Here is a 22,640-nt window from a genome sequence, read left to right as displayed (position 1 = left end):
CATTTTAGTTCAAACATTTACAAACATAAGATTACTGCTAAAGCTTGTTTGGCAGTTCTCAAATTAATTCCTTACACATAATCCAAATAATATTTACAAATGTTACAAAACTAACTTTTGCTGTTTATTCTACACTAATAGTATAGAAATAGCACTAATTATAAATAAATACTATTTTTTCTTAAATGCCCCTAAAGAACAGGCATTTAATTTTTTCCCACATATCTTGCAATGACATTGATTGTTTAAGGCAGTTTTTAAATAACTTTCAGTTGACCGACTTCCAATATTGGCCAGGAATAAATCTATGTTCATACAATAGACTGAGTTGAAACCAAATAAACTATATTATGTTTACATTAGGTTACTAATAATTGATCTAGTTGTGGATTATTAAAAATTAACCTAGTTGTATGGGTTTGCATGAACTCCTAACTATAAACCAGTGTGAAATTCAATTTTTTTTTACTACTGGTTCTGTGGGTGTGGCTTGTTGGGCGTGGCATGTCATGGCTTGGTAAACATGGCTTGGTGGACGTGCCAGGGGAAGGATACTGCAAAATCTCCATTCCCTCTCCACTCCAGGGGGAAGGATATTGCAAAATCCCCATTTCTTCTCAATCAGCTGGGACTTGGGAGGCAGAGAATAGATGTGGGTGGGGCCAGCCAGAGGTGTCATTTACCGGTTCTCTGAACTACTCAAAATTCCCGCTACCAGTTCTCCAGAACCTGTGAAAACCTGCTGAATTTCACCCCTGTTAACAAAATAACCACATAAGCTGGGTTTTCACAAGATACTGCGATAAAAATTGGTGTGGCTAGTTTTTGAAAACACAACCAGTTGCTTAGCACAATGTGTGAACCATGTAACTGTAGAAGGGATCTGAAAAACTTTAGACACTGTGACACACGCACTAGTTGCTAGATTTAACACATGATTATAAAAGTATGTTTTGACGTCAACTTTCCAAGAATACATTATTAAAATCTAGAATATTATTTTTATTCAAAGTGTATGTTTCTGAATACCTTATAAATTTCAAAGTTAATATAGTTTGTCTATCTAACACATTGGGGTGAAGTTTGAATTGAATGAAACTGATTCTTTAAAAGGAAGAAGGGAATTCCCCACATGGAAAGAATGCCAGTATAGCAGATTTTATTGTATTTTTAAATTATGAACCATTTTGCAGGCTGTAATGATTCTCATATCTACATTTAGATGTAAAAAAGTGAAGTAAGCAAATCTATGCATGGAGAACTTACATCACTATTTTGGAGAGAAAGAGTTCATACTTCTATTTTATGAATAACATAGAGTTTATTTAACCAATCCTGTTTCCAGATCAGCTTGTTTGTTGTCTTTTTTCCTGGTTTCTGGAGTATTTAATGGATAGGATTCCTTGTTTTCTATTGGAATACATTTTAGGCATTTTAAACAAGATCCTCCTATTTTGGCAAAATCCTGGTAGGTATTTTCACTTGTAAAGCAATATAGTATGGGATCTGCAACGCAATTAAAAGTAGTCAACAAAAGAGAAATATGATAGATGTCAAAGATTCTGGCAGCAAATTCACAGTTCTTCTCAAGTAGGCTGCGTATTAACAAAAGAACATGATACGGTCCAAAGCAAATTAAGAAAATTAAGATTGTGCTTGAAACTAGCCGTTTAATTTGAATTTTCCTCTTTTTCTGAGTGCCATGACTCTTCTGGACAACACGTAGAATTCCATAGTAGGAAAAAATAAGGAGGCAAAATGGAAATAGGAAACCAGCTGTGAAACGGTAAAAGTTTATGTTATGTTCCCAGATTTTTATGGGATAATGCTCAAAGCACACTAAGTGGCTCTCCGAGTCTTTACTCACTTCTCCATGTTTAAAAACCAGCCAACAAGTCAGCATTTCTTTAGTCCAGATGACAATGCTCACCACCACAGCAGCCTTCATTGTACGACACTGTTGGAAACGAAAAGGATGCACCAATGCAAGGTAACGGTCAATGGAGATACAGCAGAGAAAACCCACACTGATATAAATGTTTTCATAAAGGAGGATGCCACAAATTTTGCACAAGAGTTCATTGTAAGTCCAGTTGTCATGCTGCAAAACATACTGGAGCCAAAAAGGTAGAGAGAAAATGTAAAGCAGATCAGCTATGGTTAGATTGCAAAGGTATATTCCTAATTCATTCTTGACCTTAACTTGCAAGTAAGCATAGTACAATGAGAGACAATTGGCTGGGAGTCCTACTACAAAGACAAGTATATATATCACAGGTGACAATTTCTGGTGTATGATATGATCAATGTTGCAGTCCTCGGTGCTATTGTCCATCATCTCTTCTGAAAGAATCCCCATGTTCTGCAGTCTGTTAGCTCAGCAGACATATTTTTTATTCCACCATTTCACTCTACATTTGCTTTAAACGATTATCAGTGCTTGTAATCTCCTGCAAGAAAAGTCACAAAACAATCCTTATTAAATTCAACAATAGATCAGTTTTTTTCATAATCCAGGAACACAAAGGCGATACTCCATTACCTAAAACTCTTGAACTTAGTGAGCGGTCCCATATCATAGCAAGCAATGGTTCAATGAACCATCAGTTCTTAAATAAATGACAGTTGACTGAGTTCAGAACTCACTACGTCATAATATACTCACCTGTAATTAGGTTTACTTAATTAAATCTGTTTTCTCACTTTGTGCTATGGGGAGAGACAGTGGTGGACTTTAGAGTAGAAAAACTGAGAGTTCACATTCACACTTAATGCCTATCAGAACAGGGCTCCCAAGATCTGGTGATCACTAAGTGGCAGCAAAAAATTCTCTGCTATCTTGTCATTAGTACTGTCTGGAGTTTGCAGCCCAAGTCTGATAGTCCTAGCGAAGGAATTCCCTGGGTGTCCCCAGATTAATTATTCTATCTCAACCGAGTTTAATTATAGGATAGTTGTGTGTATATGATGAAGGGAAATTTCCATACAGGTAGACTTTGAGTAACATAAATACTATAGTTCTATAATTTTAATTGTATGGTTACCCATCTCATCTACGCAAGTCTGGGTAACTGACAACAAATAAAAACAATACAATAAAGACAAGTTAAAAAGTAATATACAAATCTAGAAAAACTATCCATAATCAATTAAAAAAATAGAAAATAATGATCAGCAGCGGAATTAATTCTACATAAGATCAATTCAGCTGTTGACACTGAGCAATAAGTTATATTGACCAAATTTACGTATATGCCACATCAGGCAAAATTGTAATTCATTAGTTTGTTGATACCGTATTATAGAAAGCTAGTCTCTATTAGGTAGTACATAGATGAAGTCATTAGGAGCTGAGCGCAACCAAAGGTATCATTACCTTTTTAAATATAACACAAAAGTTCAGATACTTAGTGGAGATTATATTTAGTTCAAGATTTGAATGAAGTTCATACCCAAGAGTTCTGACTGCTTCTATTTTTGCAGTCCCATTTTTAACCTCCTGGCAAACATTTTATTCTGGGGTAGTTTTTTAGGGGTAGTTTTTAATGTATCTCTAATTTTAATTTTAATTATTATTGTACAGTTTATATGTTACCTCCTCCATCTATATTTATCTATATTTATTTATATCTGTATTTATATTGTGTTTTAATATGACTGTACACCACCCCGAGTCCCTTCTGGGAGAGGGCGCGGTTTATAAATTAAATAAAAGTTAAAGTTAAAGTTAAAGATGTTTCACTGCCTACCTTGGTAACATATTCAGTACTATGGTCTTGCTGTTGATTAGCGGACCTCAGTAAATCCAGTACTGGACTTGTATATGATTAGGTCAGTTCTACTGTTAGGTGTTTTTGTTTTCTATGTAACTTCTAGTTTTTGCTTCACTGATGGGTTGCCCCCTTTTGTTTTATCCGGGTGTTGATTAATTGCTGTATGATGAGGGATGTAGTGATTTTATGCTGTTTTTAACTTCTTACAAAGTTAACCTTTGACTATTTTATTGAACTAGTCAGTGGTTGAGTCTAGGTTTATGTGTCTGTTGGTTGATAATTTATCAGAATCTCAGTTTATTAGGGATTTTTGTGCATTCTTGGTCCAAATTAGAGTTTCAGTGGCTTCCGAGGCAAATTTATGGTTGAACGTATCTGTCCACAGTGAAACTAAGGAGGTTCTGTCATGTCTTCTAACTGCTTATGGTACTCCTGAATATGTTCTCTTAATGTTCTACCTATTTGTTATTCACAGTTTATGTATTTCATTTTCTAAATAACTCCTGCTCTATCTTCTTTGGTTCAAGGTCTGTGGTTTACTTAAAATGCTTCAGAGAGATTTTGTTGGTTTGTGTGTTATAGTTCTTCCAAGCAGCTGTAAAAACCTATTGGTGAGTTCTGAGATATGCTAAGATAATTATGCCATTTATTATTATGTATATTACTATTCATTAATTAAATGTATATATTGCCTATCTCACTATCAAGCAACTCTGGGCAGATTACAATGTTTTCTTAATAATATAAAAGATCAATGTTTTATAAATCAAAAGATTGAAACATTGGGCATCAAAATTAAAACATTAATAAAGCCAATAACCAATGCATACATGGGGGTGGGGGGTTTAAATGCATACTAATTTACTAACCACCTCCAAAATGAGTCCCTTACAGTATATAATGCAAAGCACAAGGATTTTGCCATTAGTTATCATTCTATGGGATTCAAAGTTTCTGCCTAAATTACTGGAGTCTCTAAAAATTATATGTAATTGTTTATTTGCTTATTTAATCTATTAACCAACTCATAAATGGATCTGAAATGGGTTGATAGCCACGAAATGCCTAAGACGAAACAATAAATAGATAATTCTTTCAAAGATTATAACAGCATTCACTGCAATATAAGGGTTAAATAAAATCAGATGTTCATAAGGAACACAGCCAATCTAATGGCTGTTAACTTTCAATACAGAAGTCAAAAATCCAAGTCCTTCACCTGGTGCACCAAAGCAAAGATTGTGTATAGCAGCCCAAATTCCAAGTGAATCATACACTAACAAAAATAACTTACTTCTTTCCTCCAAATTTCAAATATTTTACTATAGTGAGCTACAGATTTGTCAAAAATAAACAAACAAAAAACCTCCATAACTTCTGTGAGTTTACTCTGTTGGGGATGGTTGTGAGGAAAAAACTGAAAAAAGTAAAGAAGAGTCATTGAGTATAGGAACTGTAACCACATGGTCTGGTAATAAACCTAGGCAAATCAGATTGTTGTCAACTTGCTAGCAAGTTGATGTATGATATGGAGATGCCTTTCAGGGTGGCTGTAGGTCTTGGGGGCCCTGGGCTTAAACCTCCATTACAGAAGGTCTTTGGGATCATATGGAAGGAAACAGTGAAGAAAGGAGAAAATGTAAACAGTCCAAATACAAATATCAGGATGTAGCTGCTCCAGGATTGTCAAGGAAGAAGTTAAGTTCCTGAGGAAGGAAGAATGCAATGTTTGATGTTCTAACGCAGATGCTGTTGTTCTAGTTTTAGGTATATTTCAATTGCTAAAACTGAACACTGTGCAAGGGCAGAGAAGGCATAAGAAAGAATTCCTCCCATGGGGAAAAGTGTTTCTTTCTCCCTCATTCACACTTGGTTGAGGTTCCCAGTGAAAGAACATCCCATATTTGAAAGTGGCAAAAATGCTTTTCTGGAGATAAGAGGTATGCTGAAGGACAGTTGATGGAACATTGGCCCTGTTCCCAAAACCCACTTATCCCAGGCAGACACTATCGAATGCCTTTATTGATGGTTCTGCCAGCACACAATTCATTCAATGACTCATTTTCCTTTTGTTAAAATACGGGATTCCTATTGACTTAGATAAAACAGCCAGTCTGGTGTGGTGGTTGACCCACTAGACTAGAAAGCAAAAGACTCTGAATACTAATCTTGCTTTCAACATGAAGCCAGCTGAGTGATTTTGAGCTAGACTCTCAGCCTTAGCAAGAGGCAATACCAAACCACTTCCAAAAATCTTGCCAAGAAAGCTGCAAGGACTAGTCCAAACAGTCATCAATTGTTATAACTAACATGAACACTCACACACAGAGAGACAGAGAAATCACTTAATGCAGGACATTCCTCCTCCTCCTCCATTGATTTTTTGCATCAAAAAGTACTGGCAATGCTACATTGCATCACTAGTCTTTTCCCCATTGGCCAAACAGGCAGCACTAGGCTGAGTTAGTGCAATTAATCAGGAATTGGGAAGTGATTTTGTACTACAAGTGAGTTCCATAATGGAGTTATTTTTTAAGCTCTTCTTCACTTCCAACTCTCTTTTTTTTTCTTGGATGATTAGATTGACTGAGTTTTGATGTTTCCATGGCATGGCAAAATGAATGGAATTTGCTTAACTCTACAAAGGACTTTTAGATTTAGTTCACCAGGTCAATTGTCCCTTTTTGATGTTCCCATAACACATTAATTCTACTGCAGATACATTAACCCAGTTGGTAAGTGTGCTGTGAAAGAGGGCCACTTTGATGTCTTCAGATTGGTCAGTAGAAGTAACATCTTTCAAATGAACTTTAAAAAACCCTCTAAAGAATCTCCAAGGAGGGAAAAGGAAACTTTTTTTAAATAAGCAAAGCATTGGTTCAAAGGAACATACCAAGGTTGGGCAATGTTTCTATTATTAACAGACTGGACTGTGAGGAAATGTGTGTAGTATTTTTTCAAATCTCAATGTCAGGAAACAACCATGCCAACCTAGCAGTTTGAAAGCATGTGAAAATGCAAGTAGAAAAATAGGAACCCACCTTTGGTGGGAAGGTAACAACACTCCATGAGCAATCGGCATTTAGTCATGCCGGCCACATGACCACAAAGAACGTCTTCGGACAGCGCTAGCTCTTCAGCTTAGAAATGGAGATGAGCACTGCCCCCTAGAATCAGGAACAACTAACACATATGTGCGAGGGGAACCTTTACCTTTTACTAAAGACTTACTTTACAGTAACTCCCATTGCAATTGAATGTTTTTACAGGTTTGGTTTGGTTTGGTTTTATTGGACTTATATGCCGCCCTTTTCCCAAAGGACTCAGGGCAGCGTACAACATGAAAACACATATGACAAAAGTTAAAAAAAGATTAAATAGGAAATCCAATAACCTCCAATTGACAATTTACATCAAATTTGGGATTAAATTAAAATTGACAATTTAAAATTAATAATTTATTTTATTCTATTCAGGCCAGGCCTGCTTGCTGAAAAAGCCAATTTTTTAGGGCCCACCGGAAGGACCGGAGGTCGGGAATTATGCAAAGCTCCCAGGGCAGCTCATTCCAGAGGGAAGGCGCTCCCACAGAGAAGGCTCTTCCCTTGGGGGTCACCAGCCGACATTGCCTGGCCGATGGCACCCTGAGGAGGCCAACTCTGTGGGATCGTACTGGACGGTGGGAGGCTACCGGTGGCAGTAGGCGGTCTCACAAGTGTCCTGGGCCTAAGCCACGGAGCGCTTTAAAGATCATAATTAACACCTTGAATCGCACCCGGAAAACAACCAGCAACCAGTGCAGGGTGCCTAAAAGGGGTGTAACATGGGAGCACCTAGGTACCCCCATGACAACCCGTGCAGCCGCATTCTGGACCAGCTGGAGCCTCCGGGTGCTCTTTAAGGGCAGCCCCATATAGAGAGCATTACAGTACTCCAGGCGAGAAAGGACGAGGGCATTTGTGACTGTGCACAAACGGTGAGCACAAACGCTCTATAAGCCTCATAACAATTCAGTAGTACAGCTTTCTTCAACTTGACTTAGATGGAGGATGATGGTTGTTGCAATCTAACATATCAAGGAAACATCAAATTGGGTAAGGCTACCATGACATGCTATTGAATGTCATTTCTAACATTAATACATCAAAAATATGTTTTACATACTTTTTGAAATGCCATTTGATAAAAATACACTATGTAAGGACTAAAAGCTGAGGAAGCTTCTTGGATGAGAAGCGAAATGTCTTCAAAGAAAGTCCAGTTGCCTCTTGAAAAAGCACCTTTGGAACAGTACCCTATGTGCTGTTAATGGAGAAAATGGACAAAACAGCCTCCCTGGGGGACTTTGCCCAATGTGGTATTCTTTTGATGTGTTAGAGGTCAGCTACAATAATTTCTAGTTAGCCTGACCAATGGTATGTGGAGGGCACCAGTTCAGAGAAAACATACATAATGTGGCTGAGCCAATGGGGTAAAAGTCTGGAGATCTCAAACCTCTCTCCAAAAGATCTATTCTAGATAAGCTGGTCTTGTTTCCTTGCCTTTGAGTAGCAACTTAATAGTTCCTGCTACTTCAACTTACAGTATCTTCCAAGAAGTCCCCATATGTCTGGTGTATAGGAGAAATAGGGTTCTTGTGACTTGTGTGACTCTACTTGCAGTAAAAAGATAAATGTCAGAGAAATAATAACTTCTCTAGTTGACCCTAGCCTGTAGCAATGTAGTATAAATAAAGGTAAAGGTTCCCCTCGCACATATGTGCTAGTCATTCCCGACTCTAGTGTGTGGTGCTCATCTGTGTTTGAAAGCCGAAGAGCTAGCGCTGTCCGAAGACATCTCCATGGTCATGTGGATGGCATGACAAAACGCTGAAGGCCCACAGAGTGCTGTTACCTTCCCACCAAAGGTGGTTCCTATTTTTCTACTTGCATTTTTACATGCTTTTGAACTGCTAGGTTGGCAGAAGCTGGGACAAGTAACGGGAGCTCATTCTGTTATGCGGTGCTAGGGATTCGAACCGCTGAACTGCCAACCTTTCTCATTGACAAGCTCAGTGTTTAGCCACTGAGCCATCACCTCCCAGCAATGTAGCATATACATGTCTAATTAGAATTTGAGATCTTCCTTCTCCCTTCTGGAAATCAATCTCAAAGAAGACAAACAAAATCAAACTTTTGTAAAATAAAAAAAAAAAGGATTAAATGTGAAACCGGATTTATAAAAAATGCATGCAATTTTTTTGTCAAATTTGAAAACAAAATTATCTGCTTCTTTTTCCCGGTCCTTCCTTGACTTCCTGGCAATTATTCTAACCAATTATCAGAGCTTTTGGGAAGACCATGTACTCCATTTGCTTTCCCAGCTCAAGTACAGTTTAAGAATACTTTTTGCTGTTTTCCCAGAGTTCTGCCTTTGTTGTCCTTTAAAAAAACAAAACGCGAACGTTTGCCTATCTAGGAAGGGAGGAGTTGAAGGAATCTTCAGCATATGTGCTAAAGCCCATGCCTCAGTGGAGATGTAGATCCAAATTTAGATCCTGGTTGCCCTCTACAGTATATTGACAGGGAGGTTTGAGTGCTGTACAGGATGTCCTCGACTTACGAGCACAATTGAGCCCAAAATTTATGTTGTTAAGTGAACCATTTATTAAGTGCGTTTTGCCCCATTTTACGAACTTTCTTGCCACAATTGTTCAATGAACCACTGCAGTTGTTAATTCAGTAACAGGGTTATTAAGTGAATCCAGTTTTCCCATTGACTTTGCTTATCAGAAGGTTGCAAAGGGGGGAATCACATGATCCTTATGCTGTAACCCTATTCATAAATATGAACCAATTGCCAAGTGTCTGAATTTTGATCACATGATTATAGGGATTAAGTCCTTTTTTTCAGCACTGTTGTAACTTTGAATGGTCACTAAATGAACTGTTGTAAGCCGAGGACTACCTGAATTTACAATTCACCTTTGCCTGGTTTAGCCTCTCACCAGATTTCAATTTGATTGTTGGGGCAAACATTTTGACTGAGACCACAACATGCCTTGGTTTGTCTGCCATGTTGTATCCTTGAAAAGAGAAAGGACCAAAGAATAGGAAGGAGATAATTTTTTGTTTGTTTCATTTCCAATTTTTCAAATGCTGTTTCTCTTAAACTTTCTACATTTTTTTTTTAAATGGAAACTTTTCAGACATAGGAAGAACTGTATATTGTACACTAGTTGGAATTTGAATACTGGCTTGCACAGCTATAACACATGAGTAAGTAACCACAGATATATTCTGGAAATTGCCATTTTAAACAGGACTGAAATATTTAAATGAGACATAAACAATAGGCTAATTACTCAGCAGTGCACAATTTCTCCCTTAAAGAGGACATATATTACTCATTATATCAAGTAGAGGTCTGACCTTATTTACACTTGGAATTTCTGTGTCTGCTTGGCTTCCTTTTAATCAAAGAGCATATCATTCACATGAAAGTTATGGCTATAATTTTTAAAACGGCTTTTTCACCTAAAAGTTGTAGGAGTATTACCGATATTGAGGGTACAGTGCAGCATGAATGATTCCATCAATAATTTATTTTCCTTTTTTAAAATCACAAAGGCTAAATCTTGAATGTAACCAAAACACATTTCTTATTCAATCTAAAATATGCAATTCATATCTATCAAAGCTTAAAGGCCCCTATCAATTGTAACTGACTGCCTGTCAATTAAAACCATGCTGAATATAATATTTGAAGAACAATGTGGCATGATGCCACATAAATAATATCAAACCAATAAAACGGAAGCAACATGACAGCATACATCTGTTTCAGCAGAATCTACCCAGTTTAATTTTTGAGAAGTCTACAAAAATATTTGAAATTCTAGAGTGGTGTTTCAGATATGTATTGATGATTCTGGGCAATATGGATCAATTGATTAGTGCAGATTTAAGAGATTATGTGTGATCTCAAAGACCAGATGCGGAAAACAAGAGTAAGTACAAAGATAAAGAAAGAGAGTATCTATTCCAGTGAATATTTTTTTCAATAAATTGATTATCACCAGCAGTTAATAATGGAAAACATTGTTAACCCTGACCTAGTTGCTGTGTAACTTCAATGGAGCGCTAGAGGTCTAGTTGACCTATCACTATATCCTATCCTCACAAGTTGTTGTAAAAAGGAGAGATAGAGAAATAAAATGATTCTCCTAGCTGTAAAATATTATGTTCAGTCATCCCCCAAGTCTGTTGTTGATTTTGCCAAGTAAGAGTTTTATTTGAAACAAAGTGAAGCTTATATTATATTTATACAAGTTATTTTAAACAAAACCAGAATGTTACCAGGCACAGGCTCAAACACTGACTGCTGCACTCCCAATATGCAATTAAATAACCAACGTTAAACAGGAAACCAACTAAAAAGAGAACTGGGCTACAGCCAACAACAGCTGAGCCACCTCAAGCAGAGAGAATAAGAACAACAAGTTACCTCACACTAAACCTATTTTAATATAAGCAGCTTGAAAATTGCACAAGCAAACAGAGAAAGCACAATACAGATATCTTAGATCAGTACAGCAAGATGCGTAAAACATCAGGACTGTAGGTTATACAAATATTTCAAGTGTCTAAACGTCACCTTTCATAATATCTCAGGCAGTAAAATCTCAAGCATTGATGAGCAGTATTGGAACAGATTATACATTCTTATACACTCCAGTTCAGGCCTCTCATTGTTTTATGGGTGCAGGAATGAATAAAATTGCCTTCCTCCCACTCCCAGCTCATGGCAAATATACCTGGGTTTCCCAGCTTCAATTAAAAGCTGGGTTGTTGTTGTTTTGTGCTCCAAATCATCTTAAGTCCTTCGGAGCAGATGGTCTCCAGCACTTTGTTCCATTCCAGCAGCCCCAGTGCCCAGCTTTTGTGGCTGGCACGTCTCCGTCTCCCCTTCCTGATAGTTACCTTGGGCAGCCATTTTGTCCTTTGATGACAGGCTGCTCTTTTCTGCTAGCTGGCAGTTGCTCTTTTTGTAATATGGTTGATCCAGGAATGGCCCGTTAAGTTAACAAACCATCCTCACTGGGAGAATGAGGGCTTCATTCAACTTTACATTAGCCAGTGGAAACCCTTCTCAGTTGCTGCCTACTGGATAAAGCGTGCTCCCCTTGCTTTCTCAGCCCTTGCTCACACAATACTGCAAAACTACGTTTTCATTTATTGTTTAAAACATTTTTAAGCTCAAAGGTAGGAATGCTGCTACCCTACTTTGTTTTTATGAAGCTGAATTACCAGTCCTTCCTTGTTCCCATGGTCCTTCAAAGCAAGGTAGGAAACAGAGAGCGGGGGGTTCCCCTTTCATCACTTTGATTATTGCCGCAAAAGAACAAAAAGAACAAGAAAGAAAAAAGAAAGGGTCTGCTTTAGTTTCAAAGGAGATAATATGAGAGGGTGATGGGTAGGTATCCATGTATGCAAACATCTGGAAAAGCAAAGGGAAGATCCAAGGACTAATGAAAAAGGAACAGCTCCAAAAGGAAAAGTCAGGCATTGGAGACCAGCCCACTCAGAAGGAATCAGAGTTGAACTTCCCTACATGGATGGGAAGGGCAAAAGCTAGGAAAAAACCAGCCAGATCTTCCAGTGGCCATAATCTAGACAATGCAATAACCTAACATTGTAGACAATTGACTCCAATCTGGACTGGAGTTTCAGGTATTGACTCATGAAACCATTGCAACTACAGCGCGGGAAACAAGCTGCTATGTGGAATTCCCCATAGAACCTATTCATATTTTCTCCAGAAATTAAAACGATATTGTTAGTCCTTCCCCAACTGAAGCTGGAATTTTCCTACACATATGGTCCATATTTTTGTGTGGTTTTCTGCAATACAATTACTTATTTTTGGCACAGTCAAGTGTACCCATAAATTACTTGATGTGAAGACTTCTTTCTAGCATTGGTTAACAATTAAATTGCCTCTGGGTCTTATTCCTTTTTTTAGATGTTAGCATATCTGACCAAATTATGTGTTTCAATTAATTCATAAGTGAACAGAAAATGATGCAACTGCCACATGGTACAAAGTGAAGCATATCTTTCTGCAAATTTGAATGCACACTGCACTCACGGGCTGTGCAATTGTTCCCAGCATCAGAATAAGAAAAAGGTGAATATCAGACACTCTTTCAGTCAGTACTCTGAAAGTCCCCATTCTGGTTGCTTTTGCCAGCCAGGTGGGACAATGCAAAAGTGACAGGACTAAAATCACAGAGAACTCTACTTCCATCTGGCTTTTAATTCAGAGTAAGTATGAATTTCTCTTTGGTATTATAATAATTCATTCATAAATTAAAGAGCACTGACAATCTTGGAAAATCTCATCATATTACAAACGTGAGCAAGATAATTTCACTTTTTCCCCAAAGCCTTAAAATTCTTTGATAGATGATAAGAAAATAAAACAGTCTCCTTGTCGATATGCTAGCCAAAGGGGCAAGAATAAAGTCTTTAATTAAATTGTTCTCCTTCCATATTCCGAAACAGAATTTTCTACCCTCTGTTTTAGTCCTAATACAAAAAGGAAAAAGAAAACTTGGTCTGCTTATACAATGCAGGTCACAAGCCATAAAAAGTGACATACCGGTACAATCATAGGGTTGGAAAGGACTCTGGAAGTCTTCTAATCCCCCTGTCATCCGGTCCAGAAATCATCCTTCTATCCTAGACAAATGGCTGTCCAATTTTGAATACTAATGAAACATCAACAGCTTCTGGAGGCAGGCTTTCCACTGGTTAATAATTCTCATAGTCAGAAAATTCTTCATTTTCAAATTGGATCGGTTATGGTTGTTCAGCCAAGTATGAATCCATCTGGTAGATGGATCACTCCAAATTTTGCAGTTTATCAAGAAGTTGGTATACTTCATCAAATAACTAAGAACAGTACAGACGGTCCTCAGTTATTGTCTATTTGGTGTCCATTCAAAATTTTGACAGTGCTGAATGAGCAGTACTTATGACCTTTCCTTAAAATCCCAGCTGTTGCACCTCAATTACAATTTGGGTGCTTGCCAACTAGCTCCCACTGGTTGCAGCTCTCTATGGTCATACAGTCACCATTAACAACTTTCCCTGCTGGCATCCCACAAATTCAGTGGGGAAGCTAAAGGTTGCAAGGTGCTCTGATAAATCTTCCTCCATCCTTCCTGCGTACTATGCTGCACCCTTCTTCTCTTGGAATCCCTGAACTCACCTGCACTATGCCTTCTTTCAGATTTCTCTGTTTGCACATAGCCATGCTCTCCTTCCCTTGCACTCATGCAGCAGTGCACCACCTCCTCCCCCAACTCATGTGCAGCTTGCACAGAGCCTCTCACAACTTACTCTACCCATGTGTGGCATCCCTGAACTGCTTAGTGGAGACCTCACCACTTCCTGCTTAGTGCCAAGCCCATCTTGGGGATACAATGCCAACCAGGACTGTCTGTATTGTCATTGCTAAGTGATTCAGACACATGTCATTGAGTTTTACAACCACATTGCTTAGCTATGGCAAAAATTCTGGTCCTAGTTGCCATCAGAACCCCAGGAGGATTGTCTGTACATCTACAGCATTACCTTGGTGCACTAATTTAGTCATATTGTCAAAGAAAGCAATAAGATTTATCTGGGTTGAACTTTTTATAACGAATCCATGTTGCCTTTTGGTACTCATTCTGTTTGTTTCTAAATGCTTGCAAATATAGTGGTTAATTATGTTTTTCCAAGATTTTCCCAGATCCTAAGCTGACAGTTGTCTGTAGTTTCCTGGATCTACAAATATTTCCCAAATATTGTGAAAACCTTGGCACTTCTTTAGTCCTTTGACACATGGCTTGAGCTCCAGAGCTTCTCAGGCACAGAGCCTGAATTTTGGGCTTCTCAAAAATTTCAATTTTTGGCTCTCATGTGACATGACCAGTTCCTTTAACACCCTGGGATGTAATCCATCTGGTCAAAGCTACCAAGTATTCTCTCACCAATTCGTCACTGTTTATGTCTGCCTTTCTCCCCCCCCCCCCAGTGTTGCTTCTGAAAGTCAAACTTTTTCCTTTTGTGAAAAGACAGGGGCAAGGTAGAAATTAAGCAATTCAACTTCCTCCCTATTGCCTGTAACCATTTGCCTTCTCCATCTAGTTGTCCAACTTTTTCCTCAACTTTCTTCTTGCCCTAGTCCAGGGGTGTCCAAACTTGGGAACTTTAAGACTTGTGGACTTCAACTCCCATTGGGAGTTGAAGTCCACAAGTCTTAAAGTTCCCAAGTTTGGACACCCCTGCCCTAGTCATACCCAAAGAATCCTTTTTTGTTATTTTTGGCATTCATCACAAGCTTCAATGCCTGGTGATCCTTAGCATTTCTGATCCCATCCATGCATATTCTGCCTCTTTCCTGATATTTTATTCTTGTTATATAAAAATGTCATATACTTTTTAAAAAATGTGTCCTTCTTGTTTCTCAGTTCATCAGAAGGCTCTCGGTACAACCACACTGTTTTGTCAAGCACCTTCCTTTTTTTTCTGACTCTCTTTGGTTTTCCTGTCTCCAATGTGGTGAAAGGTCCCTACCACTTAACTTCTTTAACTTATTCCCTGTTAGTAAGTATTAAATCTAATATAGGAGATCCTGTAACTCTTTTCTCCTCCTTTGAAAAACATGAAAAAACTTACTGATTACTGATCTATACAAAATATAATGATACAAATAAGACAGAATGTAATTGTGATGGGTTATTCCAGCAAAGACATATGGCACCATATGTTGCACATAAAATTTTGAGTAAATTATTAGCTATCAGCTTGTTCCCACAAATCCAATATTTAATTTGAACCAACTCTGTGCCTAAATCTTATATAGTGATGGGCAACTTAAGCACATATATTGACTGTACCTTTATGTTCAAAACAAGTCATTTTTAACCTATCATGTGACAATGCCTGAATCAATATAAGTTCCTTTCAGTCTGTTTACTCTGAACTCAAATGCTATTGTGTTGTTTAACTCAATAATTTCCTCTGTTGGTTCTATTCTTATAGATACAACCCTGCTGGCAAGTTGCAACATGAACCATGGATTATATCCAAATATAGCTAGTTAGTAAACACACAAAAAGAAAAGCTCTTTAAACACTCGTCGACGGCCAATTCTGCCTCAACAAATAGGACCGGGACTACAGTTAATCAAGAGGTACAGTATTGTAGCTCTCACTATAAGAAAGAATTGTTATTGTGTTTGTCCATGCAAAACTTCTGGAAGGCATTATTCGCAATTGAGGAACCGTGACTGAATTTTCTTGTCAATAGATGCAGTCGGTTCAGGAAAATTACATATCTACTTTTGATGGTCACGGGTTGCCTGCTGCTAGCAGTACATTAGGATTAAATATCAGGAATTATGGGCAATCAATTAGGCATCCTGGTTCAACTCAGACTTTGGCAGAGGAAACCTTTGATCAAGGGGAAAATGGTACTAGCATAACAGTATAAAAATAGCATAATAAAATGTAAGATGGGGCAAACTATAGGAGGCCAGACAGATACAATTAGGAAGTGGAGCAAAACTCTGGATTTCTAAGCTCGCTAGAAGCTTATTTTTATCATTTTCCAAATAAGTATTTTAAATTCAGCAAGTAAATGGATTAATGGTCAGTAAAATTCCTTAAGCACTGGAAAAAGTATTTAATTGTTTCCAGAGGCAGCTCTTAGAGTGTGTGGCATTAAATATAAGATTGGGTAATGTGTGCTATCATGTGCAGTATTTTAATTTTGCTACATTCAACACAGAAACGGGCAATATGAGTTTGGAAGCATCTTAGATATGCAAAAGCCAGCAGACAGAACCTCCTTCAAACCTTTTCCTTAATCACCTTGAGATTCCACTTGCCTTGAATACAGTCTTATCGAAAACATCATCAAGTTCTTTTCTTTTCTCTGATTTTCCTACGTGCCAGTACAATTTACAAATCACAGCATTATTTGCAAAACTTTGAATAACCAATGAAGAGTTTCTAATGTATGAGCTGTTTAGTGCCTTTGTCCCACAGGGTGCATTCCAGAACAAAAACTTTTTTGGTACTCATTCACAATGCTATAATAATGTTGGAGAAGGCAAATGGGTACAGGCAATAGGGAGAAAGTTGAATTACTTAATTCCTACCTTACCCCTGTCTTTTTACAAAAGGAAAAAGTTTAAATTCAATAAAACCCTGAAAGGCTTAGATATTTGGAAGTGGAAATTTATGTAATGGAATCTTCACTAATTTCTTTGTGTGCATATGTGTGCCTGTGTGCGCATGTGTGTGCGTGCATGTGTGAGAATGAGAGAGCATGACTGCAAATATGTGCATACTTTCTTATTGCTAAACTTTTACCGTCTCTGCCTTCTACTGCTTCAAATTCAGAAAAAAGAAGTGTGCAATTACATTGAATAATCCTGTAACTTACTCAAGAGTGTAAGAGCATTAGCAAGAATTCTACTAAATCACACCATAATGTTTCAACGGCAGCTTTCTGATCCTCCAGATCACCTAGGGGCGAAATTAGTGTTCAGCCAGATACCTGTCTCCAATTCTGGAAGTTTCCTGATACTATTAAAATACTGTCAATTACTCTCATTCTTTGCAAATGTTAGGGCAGTGCAGTATTTTAGCATGAAAAGTGCACATTCTTTTTCAGGTTTGTGATACAATGGCTTAAAGAAATGATCCATGTCATCTGAAGATTAGTTGCCCATAATTATTTTCTTATTTAAAAATCTTGCTTTTTTTCCTGGCACAGTGTGCCTTTTTTCTTTCCCGTTAAATCACTCACAGGAAACCCAAATATCCGGAGAAAACAGACTCTTCTCATAACAGTAATTATAATCCATCAGAGATACTGTAATAATTATTAGAAAAATTTTGCCAGATGCCTTTCTATGTGCTAGCTTTATATCTAGCCTTTTCTTTTGGAGTCCAATATATTCTACACTGGATTCTTTTTACAGTTTTCTTCATAACAACCCTATGCAGTGGGTTGAGCTGAAAGAATGTGATTGATCCAAAATCATACTGTGAGTTTTCCTGGCTAAGGCCAGGCTTGGGTCTGGATTTCCCAGGTCTTATTCCAGCTCATGTTTTCAGTGGGAGGAAACAGTTCATATTTAAGAAAAATAAATTCCAGGGGGGTTAAGTTCTATTTTCTGTTAATTTTTCTATAAGTTCATTTATTGGATTTTTGTGCCAATGCAACAAAAAAATTTTTTTTTAATTGAACAGTTTGGAAAAAGCATAAACAATTACAAGTGAGAACATGAAAGAAGAATGAAAAGATATAATACAAATGGATAAACCAGAAATGTTAAAACGTGAAGATTACAACTTTTAAAAATATTGCTAATGATGAACAATGGCATATATCAGGGAGATATATAGATATATAGAGAGACATAAATATAGATCAGGGGTGGGTTTGATTTTTTTTTACTACCAGTTCACTGGGCGTGGCTGGATGGGGGCATGTGACTGAGTGGGCATGGCCAACTTGACATCACTCACACACAGTCACATGACCCCCTCACCAAGCTATACCCACCGAAACAGTGGCGAAAAGTTTTGACCAGGGGTGTGTGTGTGCTTCAGCCTTGCTGGAGGTAAGGGAGCGCCTGTAAATTACCCAGTAAGAAAAACACTGCTGGGGGATGAGGAAGGCAAAAATGCCTCCGGCTTTGTGAAAAATGGCCCTTTTTCACCTATTTTTTGCAAAAATGGGGGCATTTTTGTCTTCCCCCAGCTCTGCTGAACCCTGCAAAGTGCCTCTGGAGGCTGGGGGAAGGCAAAAACGCCTCCGTTTTTGTGAAAAACGGATCTCTCTTGGACTCTTTCTGACTGCACTCTGGAGAACTGGCGACGTACTGCTCCTCTCTAGTCATTTGGGTTTTTTTCCCCCCTCCAGGCCGGTCACACACTGGTCCAAAAGCCTAAACCATCAGTCTTTGCCGAGTGAGTCCTCTTTGTTTGCAAGCAGCTCTCAAAGAGAATGAAGCCAGCATGGCACACCCAGAGTTGCCGCTTCTTCGCAACAGCTGAGGACCTCTTCTGCTTGCAAGCTGCAAGCTGCAGGGAGCGGGGGAAGCTGCAATGCCGGCAGCTTTGGGGGGGCTTCTTCCCTCAGTGGTTCGTTTTCTTACCTCTAGGCGGCCATAATATTTAGCTTTTTAAAGAATAAAAGGGCTTTAATATACTCAATCCCCTTGAAGCTATGTTCGATTTTAATGAAACAATCTTTGTTATCCTAAGCTTCTTGAAAACCAGCCTTGTGATACCCCTGAGAGTAGAAGGCGGCAGCTGCTAAATTTTGCCTTGCTGGACAGCTCCTTCATTTCTTAATGTTGTTTCATGTTTTCTCATGTAGCATTTCCAGGAAAATATTTCACCATACTGACGGTGGTTTTTAAAAAAATATCCACCAACGGATTGTTGGTTTTGTGTCATTAGAAGTTAGTTCTTTAGAGAATTAAAATAGGTGATTAATCAGAAATGACTAACCTTTAAAAGCTCTTTAATAGAGCTCAGGCAAAAGTAAACATAAAGTCCATTTGCATTTACTAGAAATGTGCAAACGTCAATGTGAAACCCAAAGGTGCACCCTCATATCTGCAGGGAGATACGGAGCTTTGAAATGTAACATTTTCTTCAGGAAAGCAAAACCAACAAATATTAAAAAGCTGCCAAAAAAGCTGTTCAAATTTTTAATTCATAGAGGCACAATTTGCTATTGAGTAGTAGCTTATGTTAAAGAAGACAAACTCATTAAAAATATTTTAAATGGAGAGGCAGGATTTTTTAAAGGTGCCGAAGGAAAGTAAATTCAATACATAAAAGAATTGATTTGTCTCCTTCATGAGAACAAACCTTCTGTCTACATTCTGAGGATCTCTCCGTTACAAAGATCCTGTACTTACACAGAGATTTTATAGTGAGCCTTCACTCACAGAGATCCCATCCAGAGGTTCAGCATTTTAAGTGATAAGAGAGATTGATACCTTTTTATTGAATGTTGCACTTCTGATTAATTAAAAAGTTCTTGTATTTTGGATTTCCAATATACTGCTGTTTGTAAGCTGCTGAGCTTGGCAGACCACAAATATTGGAGGGGATTACATTGTCAAAGAATGCTACATGAAAAAAAAAGAAGGAAGTCACGATGTTTGTGTATGTGTGTGTGAAATGAATTCAATAATTTTTGGAAGCATGTATAGGTAGTCTTCAGCTTACAACCACAGATTTTCACTGGCAGGGGGTTACGGGAGGCCGTCTCAGCTGAAAACGGAGCTCAGGAGTCCGTTTTCACTGGCAGAGCGGTTGGACCACCATAGGTGTCCCCCAACACAAGTGATGTCATGCTACCACACTCACCCTACTCATGCCCATCCCAGCTCCCCAAGGTCAAACACAAACCTGATGCAGCCCTCAATGAAATCGAGTTTGACACCTCTGATATAAGTGGTGACAAACAGTGCATGCATACTTTTAACTACCATGCCTGCTGTTCCATGACATGCACATTAATGTTACTAGCATAAGGAGTTATTAAGGAAACATTAAATGTTCACGTGCAGAAAATTGGCCTTATTTCCATGCTATTTCCTGCACGCAAGCATTTTGCTTATAGGAAATGTGTCACATCTGAAGCAGAAGAAAACAATGGGAAGTTTTAAGTTAAAAGAATAGGCATGGCTTAAAACTATATATAGCATATAATACTGAGTTGGCAAACATTTGTTCCAGTCCAATGGAACAAACTGAAAATAAATGACTGCTTCATTTGCCACGTGGGTGTTGTGGTGAAAAAAAAAGGTTTAGTAAATGGACTTTTGCCTGAGGAATTTGTCTGAGCAGGAGGACCAGATCTACAGTGATATATACAACTCAGGTTTAACAAACATTCATTACTGACACGCATTTTAGATCAGACATGTGAACAGTGATGGTGACAAACATGAGTCTCCATCAAGATCTAAAAATGTATATAAATGTTGAATTTGCAGGTACATTCTTGCACACAAAGATATTCCACTTCATTGTTTAAATGACATAGAAAAGTAGCAGAGTTTAAAGAACAGAAAGTATTTTTATTTCTTTGTATCCCACCTTTATTATTTTTACAAATACCTCAAGATGACAAATATAGCCAAAACATTTCCCTCCTCCTATTTTCCCCACAACCACAATCCTATGAGGTGAATTGGGCTGAGAAAGGGAGGGACTGGTCCCAAAGTCACCCAACTGACTTTCATGGCTAAGGCAGGTGAAATTCAGATAGATAGAAAACATTGGCTGGGAGCTAATTTCTTATACTTTGCTGCTACGAGCGAAAATATTTTTTCTGCCCTAAAGAGCTCTTGATCCAATGGTCTGTTTAATCCAGATTTAAGCATTGCAAATCTTATCCAATTTCTGCTTAAATAGTTTCAGGAAACAGAGTCATCTCTTATCTTTTCGGCTGTTGAACTGTCTCACTATTAATTCAGAATTGACTTCCTAAGAATACTTGACCTTTCATTGGAGAAAGATGTTTTGGCTTTCTTAAGCTCTTCCGACTATGTCTTCTTCTGTTGGTCTATCAGTGGCTCTGGCTGGCATTCTGGGGAATGTAGCCCAGTAGCTGAACAACTTTTTGATGTTTCTCGTAAGGTTTGCCAAATGTTGAAGCACATTTTCCCAAAGTAACTCAGCTTCTCTTGAATGCTGAATTTCTAACACCCCAGACATCTTATCTTGTTCACTTCCTCATTTAGCATCCTGTCAGTCTGTTCAACCTGATCGTTCAAAGCAGCATATTTTTTTTTAAAAAATCCAAATACATAAAATCAAATACAAAGCAATCAAAACACAAAAAGTAACACTTAAAAGGCCCACTTTCGTCTGAGCGCGAACCAAACTTGTAGCAATAGGAATGTCTGTGTTTGCCTCAGAATATAAAACGTAGTTTAGTAGCTACGTACTCTTTAGAAAAGGTAGCTTAGTAGCAAGTGCTCTCCGCTTATAAATAAGGATTTTATAACATACCCCCCATCAATGTCTATTCAAAACTTCATTCAGTTTAACAGGAATCTCTCCACTTGCAATATACATCCATTTCAATACTTTGGCTGCCCACTATTTCAGTTCAAATAAAGAACACAAACCCAGCTGAGTTATTTCAAAAGGAACTCTGTTGGCTCTTTCAGGGGTCAAAGGCATATTTATGGATCCTCTATTTAATCCCAGCCGTTTCCAACTTCTCTTAAAAGAAGTTCAGAAATAAAGATCTCACTATTTAGGGAAACTCACACCTACATAGCACTGAACTGTTGCTGCCACCAAGTTTTCACACCTATTTCTTAAAATGAGTTGATGCTCACCTAGAGAAAAGCGCCAAGTTCCTTGGAAGTGCTGAAAGTTCTCTTGCCTGTGAAATGGAGCTTCTGCATCGGAGTTTAAGCGAGGCTTCTCTGACTAACCTCCTCCCAAACGAGAACTGTCAGAGACTGATCAGGAGGAGGAGGAGCAGCAGCAGCAGATCAGCTGCTTTGTTTGTCAGTACCACAACCCTGCCCTGCCCAGATGAATTGGAGTAAACACCACCAGATTTTCTTTAAGCTATCATGTGAAGGCCTCTCATGGTCCAGAAAAGCCCAAAAGCAAAATGTTCATTTGGAACTCTTATTCCACAAAGACCCCATTCTCACAGAATCCTAAGCAATCTATTCTTCCCACCTCGGCCTTCTTCTCTACAGTCTCAGTGGCTACGACACTGAGCTTGTCGATCAGAAAGGTCACCAGTTCAGCTGTTCGAATCCCTAGGGCTG

At 38.2% G+C, this 22,640-nt stretch overlaps 1 protein-coding gene across 2 annotated transcripts; it reads right to left on the bottom strand.

Annotated features, from left to right (window-relative positions):
- Window positions 1–1,162: 1,162 nt before the first annotated feature.
- On the bottom strand, window positions 1,163–22,416 carry GPR68 (G protein-coupled receptor 68). 2 transcript variants are annotated; one of them, XM_081938266.1, is made up of 2 exons: window positions 22,194–22,416; window positions 1,163–2,450 (listed from the first exon to the last, which is right to left on the bottom strand). In XM_081938266.1, the coding sequence occupies exon 2, from the start codon at window positions 2,357–2,359 to the stop codon at window positions 1,322–1,324; it is 1,038 nt and encodes a 345-aa protein (XP_081794392.1). In that variant the 5' UTR covers window positions 2,360–2,450; window positions 22,194–22,416; the 3' UTR covers window positions 1,163–1,321. The 2 variants fall into 2 exon arrangements, with proteins under 2 accessions (XP_081794392.1, XP_081794393.1); XM_081938267.1 differs by having other exon boundaries at window positions 1,163–2,447.
- Window positions 22,417–22,640: the final 224 nt, after the last annotated feature.

The sequence above is a fragment of the Natrix helvetica genome (genome assembly GCF_964273705.1).
Source record: "Natrix helvetica genome assembly, chromosome: 1".
Taxonomy (NCBI): Eukaryota; Metazoa; Chordata; class Lepidosauria; order Squamata; family Natricidae; genus Natrix; species Natrix helvetica.
The sequence above is the reverse complement of the archived record's forward strand: the minus strand, read 5'-3'. Positions and strand labels throughout refer to the sequence as shown.